The sequence below is a fragment of the Falco punctatus genome (genome assembly GCF_963210335.1).
Source record: "Falco punctatus genome assembly, chromosome: 10".
In the NCBI taxonomy this organism is placed as follows: Eukaryota; Metazoa; Chordata; class Aves; order Falconiformes; family Falconidae; genus Falco; species Falco punctatus.
The window spans coordinates 6,068,974-6,084,313 of record NC_137590.1 but is presented as its reverse complement, the minus strand read 5'-3'; the positions used below and the strand labels follow the sequence as shown (position 1 = coordinate 6,084,313).

At 47.8% G+C, this 15,340-nt stretch overlaps 1 protein-coding gene across 2 annotated transcripts in view; it reads right to left on the bottom strand.

Moving 5' to 3' along the window:
• Positions 1-3,753: 3,753 nt before the first annotated feature.
• Positions 3,754-15,340, bottom strand: part of RIMS4 (regulating synaptic membrane exocytosis 4) — a 68,714-nt gene continuing 57,127 nt past the window's right edge. For both annotated transcript variants that reach the window (XM_080405234.1, XM_080405233.1), the window contains exons 3-6: positions 12,394-12,506; positions 11,639-11,740; positions 11,242-11,381; positions 3,754-9,357 (exon numbers count right to left, since the gene is read on the bottom strand). In XM_080405234.1, the coding sequence (XP_080261360.1) occupies positions 9,139-9,357; positions 11,242-11,381; positions 11,639-11,740; positions 12,394-12,506 (574 nt within the window). In that variant the 3' untranslated portion in view covers positions 3,754-9,138. The remainder of the gene's footprint in view (positions 9,358-11,241; positions 11,382-11,638; positions 11,741-12,393; positions 12,507-15,340) is intronic.

Here is a 15,340-nt window from a genome sequence, read left to right as displayed (position 1 = left end):
AAGGACGGAGCTGGTGCAGAAAGCAGGGCACCGGCTCGGGTTTATTGCTGCTTCTGCGCAGCCGGAGCTGCCAGGCAGCTGAGTTGCTTAGTGACTACTTGAGCCCCATCCTGCTTTTGGAAGCTGGTGATGGTCTGAGGATGAGCGATGCCATTCATCCCCAGGTGCCAGGTTGAGCTGGGCTGCCCCTACCTCCAAGACACACTGCTGGAGAAAACATCATTTCTCCTCCTTCCTCCACTGCTGCTTCCCCAGGGCTGTAGCTGGGGCAGGTAGGTGGCTGCGTGGGGAGCTGCCCTGCCCCTCGGTCCTGCCCTGATGAGCTGCAGAGGGATTTGGAAGCATGAGAAAAACCTTTGAGAAATTCTCAGTGAACTGGGACTTTGCAATCCCGCATAATTCCCATGGGAAAAGGGCTGGTGGTGGCTCCCTGGGGAATGCTGCCTCTTCTCACCACCTCCTCCCACAGACCCCCGCAGCAGCAGCCACAACAGAGCCCCCAGACGCTCCCCACCCGAGTGCCTGCAGCTTGAGGCCACCCAGGACCAGGCAGTAGCTGCGCACCCAGTAAAATCCACAGGTCTCCTTCCCCGAGGATCCCCAGGCTCCCCCAGCACCCACGCTGGCTCTGGGTACTCCCAGCAGCCTGGCCCAGGGGTAGTTTGTTCTGCCAGCAGCATCTTCACCTCCAGGGTTTCAGAATCAACCTTGAATGACCAGTGTTGGCCATGAAGGGTCTTGGGAAGAAAAAAGCAGGAGCAGAAGGCTTCCAGCTGGGGTAGCGAGCAGAGTATGAGCTGGGAGCAAGCTTGGCTCTGCGCCTGGAGATGCCTGTGACCAAATTACACCTGGAAAGGGCACAGGGAAATGCAGGTTTGGAGCTGGGGTTGATTCAGAGAGGGGCCTTCCATGGAGAGCACTGGGAAGGAGCCTGGGGCGGTGCTGGGGCACACCGGGCTGAGCTGCTCTCACTCCCTATCGGCACAAGGAGGAGGGATGGGCCAGCTGAAATCTTAGGTTGAAAATAATGGTGGTGGCAACAGAGAGGGCAGAGACACTCCACAAAAGACCTCCAACACATCGTAGGAAAAAAAAAAAAAAAAGGTTTTATTGTCACTATTATCAACGTCTTCATTAGCTTAACACTGAATTGTAAATCACTCAATCATTACATATTGTCTGAATAAAACCTACAGACAGGAAAAAGGTACAGCAGAATCCTCTCCTGACTACAGACAAGCAGCCGGCATCCCACCGGCGCTGCCGGGACGGTGTCCACCTTCCACCCAAGGCAGCCCACGCACCTCGCAAGCGACCCGCTGTGCCGGCAAGCAGGCTGCCCGGCCCCATTGCCTGTGTTCCCTCTGGCTCCACGGAGATTACATCTCACCGGCTGATGTTAAAAAGCTCCAAAAAATTTTTGGAGAGGATCACAGAGGCCAAAAAGAGCAGATCAGTTGCCTCCACTCCTAGGGAAAGGCGACAGGAGATGTAGCAACTGTATAGGGCCCCTGCAAAGCTATCGGTTTTCGTGGAGCAATTAATGAAGTAAAAAGGTTCAACCCCATGAAAGCAGATGTCCCTACCACGGCCAGGCCCCAGGGCAGCGGGGGGACAAGGCAGAGCGCCGGCACGGGTGCTGGGGAGGCGAGAGCGCGGATGGGCTGGGGGTGCTGGCTCCATCCCCGAGCAGAGGCCAGCTCTGCAGCACCGCGCCGGGGCTCCCCGCGAGCAGCGGGGGACGGACCCTTCAGTGCAAAGAGATGCTGTGGGCAGCCTCAGGCCCCTCGGGGTGGAATAAGGCCTCGTATCGAGAGGGAAGGGAGAACCCATGTAGGGAGCAGCGGGCGCAGGGGAAAGCAAAGGGAACCTGGAGGAAAGCTCGCTGGGAGCTGCCCTTCTCCCTGGCCAGCACAGAGGCAGCTCCCTCCCTGTCCCTGCCTTCTCCTGGCCACCCATGGCACATCATGCCTGTGGAGCCCAAGGATGGGAAAGGAAGGACCCCCTGTGGTTTGAATTCAGGCCCGTCACAGAATGTGGGCAGGACGCTGGTCCCAGGTGGTCCCAGGCCATGGCAGTGCTGTGTGAGGGGGTCTGGGCTGAGGCACTGCATCCCCGGGATGCCCTTTCCACCTGGCGCCGGGAGCAGCTTGCAGGAGGAAGGCAAGGGCAGCGCAGTGAGGCTGGGGAAACGTGCCTTGGATTCACTCTCCACACCTCGCTCTTCCTTGCTCCAAAGCCAAAACCAGCTCCAGGTCGAAGAGATGGAATCACCAAAGCAGAGACCAGTGAGCAGCGCTGGGTAGGGAGCAACAGCCCCAAACAAAAAACTGCTGCAGGATTTAAAGTTCCAGGCCGGTGTTTAGTGGGATGGGGAGCCCCGGTGGGCAGGTATCTCAATCTGTGGTGCCCAAGCAACTACAAAGACCTAGCTCCTGGAAAGCTTCTTGGCATGGCTTCAGCAGAAGGGGTGCCTTGATTCCTCCCTCAGGTTGTTTCTGCCCCATCCCCGTTCAGCGAGCAGAGCTCACTGCTGCCCACACGCTGCCTGCGCCCCCACCACCTGCCTGCAAGGCAAAAAGCCCTTCCCTTCCCACGCACGGGGGTCTCAAGCCCACCCGGGGTGCCTAGCCTGCAGTGTGAATGCAAAGGCTGTCTACTGACCTGGCAGAGCGGGGTCTAACGACGTAGTGTTGGTTGTCATTTTCCTACTGGGAAGTCACGACGGGAACACCGTTAGGCTGCAGCCTCTGTTTGCTGGTGCTCTGTAAAGGGCTGGTGCTGGCTCTTTCTCAGTTTCAGCTGCTAAAGTGCGAAGAACCAATGCTACAAGAAACTCTCCCCAGTTCCTCTCCTCCACCAGGACGAGAGCAGCTACCACAGGGAAGGAAGGGCAGAAGGGTGTCTACACCATGAGAAGAGCTTGAGATTCCCCAGGAATGAGTCTGATGCTGCTGTCATCGGTGAGCGGCTGGGACTAGGGATGGCTGTGTGGCTGCGAGCAGGGACGGACGCATGGCTGCTTGGTCACTGAGCAGAGAGGAGTCTGGCAGTGTGAGTTTAAGACCTGTTAGCCACATTTTGCAAATACCCAATCACTTGCAAACTCCCCGGAGAATTACTGCACTCACAGACGCACGCTGGAAAGCCAGGCAGACCGTCAGATAGACACAGGGCGCAGCAGCAGTGCAGCTGTGGGGCTCTGCCATGCTGGGTTCCACCAGCGTCCCACGGACTTGGCTGCTGGGTCTTGCGCAGGCAAAGGGCTCATACAAGCGACTGCACAACCAGCCAGCCTCTTCAGAGGGATTTCGCCTCCCTCAGGGAACCTGTTATTTTCCAAAGCGTTACCGCGTGCTTGCGTACATTCAGATGCACACGTATGGACATCCACAAACATCCACGCCTTGGCAGGCGTGCGCTGGGGTAAACACGAAAAGGCTTTCACTGATCGTCCTTTTTCTAAATGTTTGGCTCCAATCTGGTAGCTACAACTTCATTTGAGATGCTCGCCCCAGGTCTCAATATGCCCTGGACTTCTCTACTGACGGCACTTCACGTTTCCACGTCTCTCTCTCTTCTCAAAGCATTTCACTAAAAAAGGTGAATTATTTCATCGTTCACCGGGGCTCCTGGCATCCCTGGGCCAGTGACCTGCTGCCTGCAAGGCCAGTGCACTGGCAATCTCGAGAACAACACCAAGATTTTTCCTATGGGAAACGCTGCGAGAAATCCACAGGCAATGAACTGGGATACGGTTTCGAAGCTGTTTTATTTTACGCACTGCATCAACAGTAGAGCTGACAAAAGCCAGTATCCTGATCCTGCCACTTTGGAAAAATCTTGAGATGAGCCCAGCATTAGCTAACTTCTGGAGAATGGCACAGAACAGCCTGTTCCCGTTTTACACATTAGACCCCCGTGATCCTCTGCGAAGGTGCAATCTCTCTGCCTTGGGTGGAATTTTCTAACACAATGGACAAATACCACCTATGAAATGGATAAAATAACCCACAAAGCCTTTGAAGAAGGGCAGCTCAATCTGCTGCTCTGAAAAAAATCCCCTCCCTTTAGCTTGCTCCCGGTATCTCAAGGAAAATAGGCAGCTGTCAGGCAGAACTCGTGTGGCCCCAGAGTGCAAAGGCTTTTTTGCTTTATCAGGGCTACAGTGGCAGTGGGAACCATTCGCGTTGAGTTACAAATACTAGATAGCCTAAGAAAAACAGGGAGATTGAAACAGTCACAATTTACATTGAAACTATTTTTTAACCTCTGTAGTATGAAGTCACCTACAGCTGTTTCATTCTTTACCTAAGAGATTTCATGTCAATGGGCACATATACTCACAGAGAAGTCTATAGGATGAATGTATCTCACGAGGCAACAGCCCAGTCTTCGTTTTTTACAATCAAAGTTAATATGGATCTTTTTCAAAAGTGACATCATTGAGATTGAAGACAATTATAAACTGTATCAACAATATGTACTACAGCCTGCAAGTCACAATCTGTGCACACCAAATGGAATAAATTATTGCTTGTTAGCCTATTAGACTTTCTTTATAAAAAGATTTTTATACAGAGTACAGGATTATGACAAAACTAGCTAAGTAGTTCTCATCTTGAAAATACAACATCAACTCTTTCAACAAAGGCTTGAATAGTAGCTGAGAGTTAATGAACGGTAACAAATATTTACTAATAATTTTATGGCCAGTTTGAACAGAATTTCTTATAGGACTCTTTTCTGGTGTTTATTTACATATGCCTCTTTTCTTTTGGAAAAAAGTTGGTAAAATATAACAAGGAACATAGAAATCAAAAGAATGAGTAAACTTCATACCAAGAACATTAAACATTTTTGAAAACACTAAATTATGTTATCTGTTAAAAAACATACATCATTTTGTCTTTTAAAGAAAAATATTTTTCCTGTTTTAAAATATTACCACAGCATGTAATAAACTAACTTAAAATGAGTTTCATAAAAAAGTTGTCTTGCTGTCTAAACATTACTAAACATGCTTAGGTTGAGATTCTGTTAACTGCCTCAACATCTTAAAAATAGCTCCTTTACAGGAACTTGTGATATTCATACTCCAGAAGACCTGCAAATTTAGAACAGTACATTGATAAAGGATCCGATAGCTAGAAACAATAAATATATATTTTCATTCAAAGCAAATAATTCTGCAATATCCTTTGAAACAATCCATGGCCAAGAAGTAGGGATGTACTTGACTAAACAATAAAGTCATCTGGCCCTCACCCTGCCCATGGACGCAAACGCCCACGCGCAGCACAGAAGGGATGCTCCAGCCTGCCCACGTGGCTTTGCCTGCAGGATGCGGACCCACGGATTGAACTGCAGAGCGAGGACCCTGCGTTGGCTCTGCGGCATCTCAGCTGTGTTGGGGCAAAGGGAAAGCAACACCAGGAGACCAGGGGAAAAAAATCATTAATTTTTTTGCCTGAACAAACCAGGACTATCCATGGTCACAGCTGCTTTTTTGCTCAGAGCACAAGGAGGGCAAAGCCATGTGCAGGGCTGCTCTCCTTGTGTGCAGGGGATTCCCACTGGGGAAAGATCATTCCGCTCTCAGGGATGCCCTCAGCATCAAGATTTCTTTGTTTTCCATGGCAATAGTAATGCAGGTAACATTCAGGGACTAGTTCTCCATTATTTTTTTTTTTGGCAAGCAATCCTCCCATTGCTATTATAATGTAGTATTTCATGCATGAGGAACAGGGAATCAACCCTGAGCTGCACAGGTATTTCTCTCTCCTCAGTCTCATCCCTCATCATCGTTCACAGACCAAATACTATGATGCCTTATTTTATTTTTAATTAAGTCTCCTGCTCTTCCTCTCTCTCCCCCTCCTTAACATAACTAACAGCTAGACTCAGACACAGGAAAAAACTCAGTCAAGACTTGTAAAGGGGACCAAAGATTAGTTTTCAGCTTCTCAGCACTCTAGCAAACTGCCACTTTTTACACAACCACGCTGGCAATCCCAACTGCCACATCACATCACCTTAAACAGAAACTGGCAAGTCAAATTTTAGGGAAAAAAGAAGGTTAAGCTTTATAAAAACAAGCTATTCCAAGTCTGAGACTTGCCTCGGATGCTGAACTGGTAGTCTTTAAATTGATGGATAACTAGAAGACTTCTTTTTTAACTATAATACACAATGGTCAGTGCAGGCATCACGGGTGCGAGTGAAACAAGAACTTAGAGTGCAGGGTACCGTGCAGCTCTCCTGGCCTTGCTGTGTGCCCCGCGGGCACGCTCAGGCCTCCTGCGAGGCTGCTTTACAAAAATCATCTGCACTTGCCAGTTCATGTGACTTTGCTGTGTGTGGCAGCCAGGGGTTGCAACGTTCGCTTACTGGGGAGAAACAGGACTTGGAAGTGAGTAGAAACAAAAGCGAGAAAGACTGGACTACAATCAACCACGTAAAAAATGTAGAAGAAAACAGGACGGAGCAGACTGTTAAAACTGCCTCCAAATTTCAGAATCCGAGACGTTAACAAAAATAACACAAGTAGAACTGTAACTTTTCTGTTTACCCTGACAATGACCTTTTAACATGATTAAAAACATACGGAAGATAGTCCTCAGTGTTAAGTAGTCCTGTTGTAACTAAACCGATCATCACTGAGCTTGCAGAGCTCTTGGAGGGGTGGGATATAGAAACACATTGCGTTTGCCAGGCATACAGGAACTGAGCTTTTCAACAGACAGCCATTAAACAAAGTTTTCCGGGGGAATATTTTTGGCATATATAGTTTCCTACTCCCCATTAAAGACTGCAAAAATGTTGCCTTCATCTTATTTGACACAGGAAAACCATGATTAACTAGCTATTACTGGTAGATAATGTCCAAACTAGGTACCAATATAAAGTTTTCGGCATAACTTAAGACAGAAGCCCTGTTACTCAGCTGCCAGGTCTGGCATGTACCTGGAGCTCCCCACGGTCCTTTTAAAGACATAGTTATTAAAAGATCCAGTGCTACAAACCACTAAATCTACCTAATCTATTCTAGTTCATACATATATTGTACAATATTGCCTAGTACTCACTACATACCAAGAGGAAAAGATGCTGACTTGAATCACAGTAAATGTGCTTTTTTAAAAAATAAAATTAAAAGAGAGCGCCACAACAGTTTGACCAGCATGCAACAAACTTTCTTCAGCTAATATATAGAATTTTTCTAATACGATTAGAAAAAAATAATTAGTGAGAGGCCAGAGACATATTTGATCAAGGAAATTAAGAGATTTATCTGAAATGTTGAGGCTTTTGCCACTGAAGACTCTAAAAACTATTCATTCTACATCCCTTATCCTTCTTCCCTCTCCTTTATATAATTTTTTTTACAGAGATTATTGTAAGGCCTATTATTTTTGCATCTATCCTGTAATTTATCTCAAAATAATTTAAAATGCCATAGACAAGCTAGGACCAAAAGCAACTGCTTTTACCATCCACTCAACACTCATGCTTTTACTCTAACAAAGCTGAGGTCCACATGCAGAAATAAATGTTCAGTATGCCTCTACGACAGGTCAAGGATCTGCTCATTCCTAAACAAGACATGGGACCTTCACTTTTAAATCACAAAGTAAAACATCTCCAAAAGCTTATTCTGAGACGGCAGTCATCAAACCCTCATTAGGAACTAAGACAAAACTTAGCCAAAACAGGCCTATCAACAGAAAATCTTTGGAGACTCTCTGTTATTTTGGATAGTAAGATTTTAATTGTCTGACGATCTAGTGCACTTACTCCAGCACGTGACTCTGCTGACAACAGCTGCTGCAGCTCAGCAGCTCAGAGAATGTGCTTTACTGGTTTAACCTACAAGACTTGGTTACAGTTAGTGTTGCACTTTAATTAACAAAATATACATGCTGTGACCACTGCGTCTTCAGATTCCTCACCCGCTACCTCTCCAGACTCTGGGGATTGCGTGTCCTCTTGCAGGACGCCGGACAACGTTTGTGTACTACCGAGACTGCCTAACGCACCTCTCTCTCCGTAAGGAAGGTTACGTGCTCGCCAGCACCTTCTTGTCAGATGCCAAACTGAGGTTTCTTTCTTCTGCACCCCCAGAAACCTCAATCTCCTTTCCCATGGCAGAATAAAACAGTCCTGTTTCAGGTCAGTCCACAGCACAACGGGAAGGGCAGCATCTCCGGCAGATATGTACCAGTACAAAGGAGATGGAAGAAAAGCAGGAGATAGAAGACATCGTGACTAAAGGATGCACGGCAACAAGTAAGGGAGTCAGTAAATTGCAGAACATTGTATCTGACAGTACAAAACATATCTCAAGCTGCAAGTCTGATGTTCAGCTCCCTCTTCTAGTACTTTTTTCTTTTTTTTTCTGAGCAAAATTGCAGTTAATTAGTCTGCTAAACTCGAACTTCATTCAAACTGTCTGGTCTAAGTAGGCGCTACTTATTCTCCCACCAAGTACGCTTCATCAGCAGTGTTAGACAAGTAATGCAGTAAAGACACTTGCTGGTAATTTGGCACAGTTTGAAAACACAGCAACGACAGCATTACAGTTAACATGACTCAGTGATAGGGAACTGATTCTAAAGACAGAGCTGCAGGTTTCTTTCTTTTTCTTCCTTTCAAGAAGGAAGACCTGATGAAAAACCTAACGCTTCTCTTCAACTTTCTGTTCCTGCTCTTTTTAGGTCAGATATTGGCCTCTGAATTTCAGGTACTTTCTCGTGAAAGAATCCGTATTAGAAATTTCTAAGACACACAGTTAAGAAAAATTCCTTCCTTACTCCCCTCAAATTCTTTCAAATGCTGCAACTTTCCAGGGTTGATACTGATCTGAAACAAGGGTCCAAGAATGACAGCGAGAGTAGTGAAACAAGAGGTGTATGTCTAATTTGACAACTAGGACTCATGCCCCACGGCACCTCCTCCTCGGACGGAGAGGGCACAGCGCCCTCCCCCTCGTCTTCTGTCTAAGGTCACTGGTTTTTCCTCCTCTTCCAGCTCCACAAGAACTGATTGAACATGCATTGCGCTTGAGGTCAGAGTTCCAGCAAACAAAACCTTGACAGCATGTTTAAAAAACAAAAGCAGTTCCCCCTTCCTTACTCACTAAGACCTGTCACAGCAGGGTCCCACTGTGCTCTCCAGGGAAAGCTGTGAGGACTGACGCAGGAGCGGGCCTGTAGTGGGATCTACCATCGAGGAGGTTGGGAAAAGCTTGTACCATCCGATTGCTAAAGTTGACAAATCCAGTTCTTCCAGGAGGACCCTGGCGACTCCCATGAAGTGCTTGCGCTCCATGCGTCCATAGTTTCCCCAGACTATCACCTTAGGAACAAGAGGGGGGAGCACAGTTAATCCTCCAACTTGCACACCTGCTTGGGAGCACGAGTCTGATCAACCCTTCTTTCTGTTCATTCACCTTCCCAGGGCCGTACTACAGTCCGAGAAGAGCAGAAAGGTTTACCCTGCCAAAAGGTGAAGTGAAGCTCTGGCTGCTGGTTTGTGGTTGTTTTAAGCACAGTTTTACAAATTCTAATGTTATCAGACTTCCCCCCCCCCCCCCCCCCCCCTCATGGAAAAGAGGTGAATCACAACATGGGTGAGACACCATTCTGCTGTTCTGCCTCCTGGGCAGGGACAGCATGTGCACAAAGCATCCTTGGAGCTGCAGCTCCAACACCTGCAGGTAAAACCTGGTCCTGGCACAGTAATAGGCCTTGGACACAACAAAAGGTGGCCTGGGGGGAAAAGGGCAGGAAAAATAAACAAAGAAAAAACAGGGGGGCAACAGTTTGTGTCAAAAGCCAAGTTTGAGGAAAAGAGGATGTCTTAGCTTCTGCACTCGGAGCTCGTGACGCAGGGCAGATGGAGACGAGGCACGGCTACTCACCTGGAGAAAGGGCAGGAGCTGAGCGCTGGCAAGGGGGACCGGTGACGCAAGGGGCACACATGGAGTGGCATGCAGGGGAAGCAGAACAGACTGCCGAGAAAGGCTTGCGGATGCAGAGGAAGGTCTAATGAAAGAGAGCTGGCAGACGAGCAGGGAAAGCTGAATCACACTTACGACACGATGGAGACCAGTGGGTGGAACAACAGATGTAGTGAGGGTCATGGGCTTAGGCATGCTGGAGATCTGCACGTGACCAAGTGGCCCTACGCGGCTCAAGACAAAGGTGACGACTGACTCCAGAGCGAGTCCGTGTTCTGAAGAGGAGAGCATGAGTACGATGGGTTATGACGGTGACTAGTGATCTCCGGCTAATCCTGACAGTTTCTTTCCCTAGGCTCCAAATAACCAGAACATTACTGACAAATGTCAATTAAAAGACAAAAATTAATGCTCTAGGTCAGCATTAGATGGAGCAAGCCACTGCAGAAAGTTGGTCTGGTGGCACTGCCACCGGCAGAGAGCCAAGCTCCTCATTTTATTCTCCTGGAATAAGTGCCTTCCTGGCAGCAAGGCAGCAGGTAAGGAAACCCACGCAAGGCAAAAGCAGACCAAGCCAGGTCCCACCCCGTTTCAGTCAAAAATAGGCAGTCCTGTTGCAACGGGGCAAAAGGCTTCTAATTAAGGTAAATGAGGAAGAGCTCACTAATGAGAAGGATCCAGCAGGTTAGCTAGCAATTCATGTGCCAGTGGAGGTAAGCAATTGAAACTCGCAGATTAATTACATCAGTATTACCAGTGGATTTTAGCCAGGCTTTACTGGATGGAAATGATTTAGGTATGGATTAACAATGCAAATCACTCTTTGCTCTGGAAACATAGGTGCAGAATTGAAAATATGAGCATGGCAGAAAATATATGGCAGTAAAAGAAGAGGCAGAAAAAGGCAGGATTGGGTGATGGCCAACACAGAGTGCTCTGAATATGTATAAACGCAGAAGATAACCTATGCTGCAAGATTGTTCAGCATCTATAGGTACTACCTATCTCCTAACTGGGTGGGGACAAAAAGAATTAAAAAAATAAAGATCAATCTTTTCCTGGTAGGCACTCATGTTACCTGGCAGGGTGTCAAATAATAATGTTTGAGTATGAAAAAAAGGTTTTTCTTTCCATTTGTTACATTCAGATCATCGATTGGTTCAATGAAAGCATTGGCTTTTTCTCATCTATGTTAATTATCCAGATCCCTTGCCAGACTTAATATCTTCCAGCAGAGATGGAAAAGAGAGATGGGCAGACTTGAGACTTGCTCATCTTACCTGTAATACTTTGCCCTGCGGGCTCTCAGCAAACAGTAACACCTGATTGTACAAAGGGTCTAATGATTTGCGAGCCACTTTTGTCTTCTTTTTCGCAATGCACACGCCATTCTCTAGCAGGTAAGCTTTGATGTAAGCAGCTGGAAAAAATAAATACGGTCAAATAGGAAAAAAATCTTCATGCTCACTTTAGAAAAGACAGAGTACCACGTCTCAGGTATTTCTAAAGAAGGCATTTACAACAGTGAAAAGATTTGCTCAACCAGACTTATTTTCAATACTGCATACAGGGTGCTTATTCCTGCAGAAGCCAAGCAGAATTAAAATTTCTCCTATCAGCAAGCATCGCAGGAGGCTGGGGCTCAGTGAATTACTTTAGGAAGTCAAAGCGTACTACCTGGCAGAGTTTTGGAGCCGGGTTTTGGTGTCAGTCCTCGAGCCTGAATGATATCCACTTCTAGCTGCCCATTTCGCTCTTGCAAGCCAATTTCCACATCCCCTAAAGCAAAGCATCAAAAGAGAAGACATTCAAAACAATACCTCTGTGGGTTACTAAAATGTTTTTAAAAAAAACGGTCTTCATGTCACACCTGCTAGAGCTCTAACAAACTGTAGGTCCCGAGTGCCTGATCTCCTCCTGCGTTACTCTGGAGCAGCTCTACAGCGATTCAAGCCCACATTTCCAAAAGCAAGCTCTACTGCCAGCCCTCTAACGTGGTGGCTTTGGTGACTCAGCCTCATACTCTTCAGCGGCAGCTAGCCTCTCATCTCTCCCAAACTGAAGCACCTAGAACTGCAGGCTGCTTTGGAAAATGCAATTACGGTGGACATAAGAAAATCTTTACAGAGCCCAGTGGGCCTTAGAGAGCAAGAAAAACAGGAAGATGCACGCAATGCATTTTCAAGATTTCAGCTGCGTTTTACTTAGTCTGTGCCTTTCAGATCTCACAGAGAAAAGCACAAAGCTGGTGCTCTCCTACGAACACTGCATTTGCAGCAATCAGCAAAACCTTTCAGCCAAGCTTACTTGATTTAACAGAGAAATGGAGCGGGAGAACAGTAAATCAGCACACGCTGGACGCATTATTAGGGCTTGTACGAGCTGCCTGTTCAAGGTTAAACTAAAGGCACCTAACATTTTGTGTTCCTTACCCATCGAGGTGGTGGCCAAGGTCTGACGCCCAACAAATTGTGCGGGTCCCATGCTCCCCAGGAAGTCACTGAACTGCCCAGCTGATGCCAGATGGACTCCACTGAAATTCAAGCTGCAAAAGAAATTGATTTTGGCAAGTTGTTAATTTGCATTTTAAAGCAACCCAGTAACTAAAGAACCAGATGTAATATATCTCTGAAATGAACAACATCAACAGAAGCCTTTTTGCTTTGCAAAACTCACTGATTCCCAAGCAGTTTAGTTACATGGAATCCATTTAAAAATCCCTTTCCCCACAGAAAAAAAAACAAGCAACACAGTAATGATTACAGGCACCAGTTGCTTGATACTTGTTTAACTATAACTAATTGTCTGTAAGGAAATTCTCTGTCTTTTCAGGCTCATACGCAGCCTGTCACGTTTTCCAGGTAGTGTTATAATCTTCCCAGCATAGTTTATGGGATGTCTCTTGGTAGCTGTCCCTTCCCAATCTTCGTTTATGGGGACAAAGCAAAGCATCTAGAGCAGTAATTAAAAGTGAGATGAGGGGTGCTAGCATCCATCCCCTTGGGACTCAGTTTGCTATTTATTTATCACACACATACAAGGCGATGCATCTCCTTTTTGACCAGAGGGCCCCATTTCCTACCACCCAACACCAGGAGCATCCACCACATCCACTGTGCGGTCTTCACACCTGTTTCTGTGACTGGGCCTGAAGCAATCATGAAGAGCACCTGAACGCTGGTGCAAGGCTAAAGAGACAATACCCTCAAACACCAGCAAAACTTCTGCTGCAGTTACTGCAGTGAAACAAAACCTGCTGGGGGGACCGAGCATCCAAATCTAATCACCAGGCACCTGAGGCTGATCTATGGCATGGCTACATGCAGGTCACTGCCTGTGGACACAGGTGAAGCAACGCAAAAGGGTCAAACCTTGGGGTACACTGATACAAACCAAGATTTATACGGTGGTATCCTGATTTATGCAGCTGTTTCAGAGGTTGCGCAAAAACTTGCCGTGAATGGCAAGGAGGAGGCTTGAGGCCACCATTTGGCACCTATGTTTGTCCTGCAGGCATCTGCTAAACCATGAAACACACATTAAGAGCTTTACGCCGGGGTACCCATGCTACCGCGCCGGTTTTGCTCTCTGCCTCCAGGGAACCTGCTGCACACCAAAGTCAGGCACAGTTACGAACCTCCTACACCTTTCCAAAAATCCTTGGAGGGGGACAATTACCCATGTAATGACACAGCTCCCTGCTTCCCCAGATTTGTTTCTTAGAAGGGTTGCAGTGAGGAGGCTGCACGTTCAGCGCAAGTGAAGCCGCAGAGGAGCCTGCCTGCGGGGTGGGCTGGGAACCGCGGGCGCTCACGCAACTTGAGTCAGCCACAAAGATTCATTGATCCCCCGCTGCAAAGCCAGTTACATTTGAAAGACATTAAAAAAAGAAGTGTTTTTAAAAAAAACACCCTATTCAGCCAAAGAAGTGTTAATTTCAGCTCTCATTAGCTATTTGCAGACCTTCTCTCAGCCCCACAGGAATATTTATTTATTCAGATGAGGAAGCCCGCACACACCCCTCAGCATCTTGCTGTGCACGAGACTAGAGACTAAGAGGACATGTCACTAGGACATATCCTCAGGACCAGTTCAGGGGGTGGCTCAGCTCACCGTGACTGGGGCACTAAGTGAGATGGCCACAATTCCACAGAGCACCGCACCCTCCCTCTGCACCGACCTGGCCCTCTGAGAAACCTGGTTATCACTGCTACAAGGGAGCTGCTGAGCCATCAGCAGGGAAAAACCTGCCCTTGAGCTCTTCGCAAGTGTCACCCTTGTGGAAAGGGAGGAGGGTGTCTTGGTGTCCTGGAAGACAGGCTGGGGGGGGGGGGGGAACGACTCTGCACCGGCTGGATTTTCCGCAGTTCGGTGTTTTTTCACCCTGCATCCGCTGTTTGCACAAACACTCCGGGTGATATTTTGAGATACTATAGAAACAGCAGGGTTTATAATTAGCATTAATTGCAGAGAAAGCTTAAGATTTTTCTTGGGTTTTCAGTATCACGAACTCTGCAGAGGCGCTAAGTGCATCCCTAGTGCCACCATCCACACTGGGGACAGAGGCAGCCTGGGCTGCACTCTGCTCCCTCTGGACAGGCACCGCCTGCCCCACCACCCAGCGGGTGCCTGCTGGGGCAGCCCTCTCTGGGGAGCAGCACCCTGAGCACAGCACCAGGGCAGAGATGCTGGATTTGTAGCCAGGCTCCTGCTGATAGACTGCGCACAGACAGAGTGATGTCCCCAGGACTGGTAAATCTACAGGGACAGGGACGTGTGATGGGGAGAGCAGGGGAGCCCGGAGCCAGACAGGCTTTATCAGGCTCATGATTTGCCCATACAAGGAGGGAAGAACTGAGTCCTGGTGCACACAAGGACCAGCGAGACTCCTTGAGCCTGCTGGCTCAGGCATTTTGAGCTGCCCACAGAGTCAAAAAAGGATGAAAAGTAGTGCTTACAGAACCCAAAATAGTTCAAGCAAAAGGAGACCTGACAGAGAAAGACATAATGGACCATCAGTCAGAAGGTAAACGTTTTCTTTATTTTCCTCAACTCGTGGAAGATAAATGGGCCAAGCTTGGGTCTCACTCCTACCCTGGGGAGTATGTGACCTGAACAAGCACGTAAATAACAAGCTGGCAAGGCAACTCACAACTGTTCAGGGGAATGTTCACTGCTGTGCGCAAAACAGATGCTTAGGCTCATTAAAAGACACTGAGGACCAGGAAAGCAGAGGGGAAATCCAGGACGGAGCAAAGCCTAGCGCTGTGAGAGCTCACAGCACACCCAGAAGCAGGTCTTGCAGCAATCCCTCTCCGGGGTGAAGTCCAGCCACATTACTGCATTGGGACACAAAGCTGGGAGAAGACCACTCGCAGA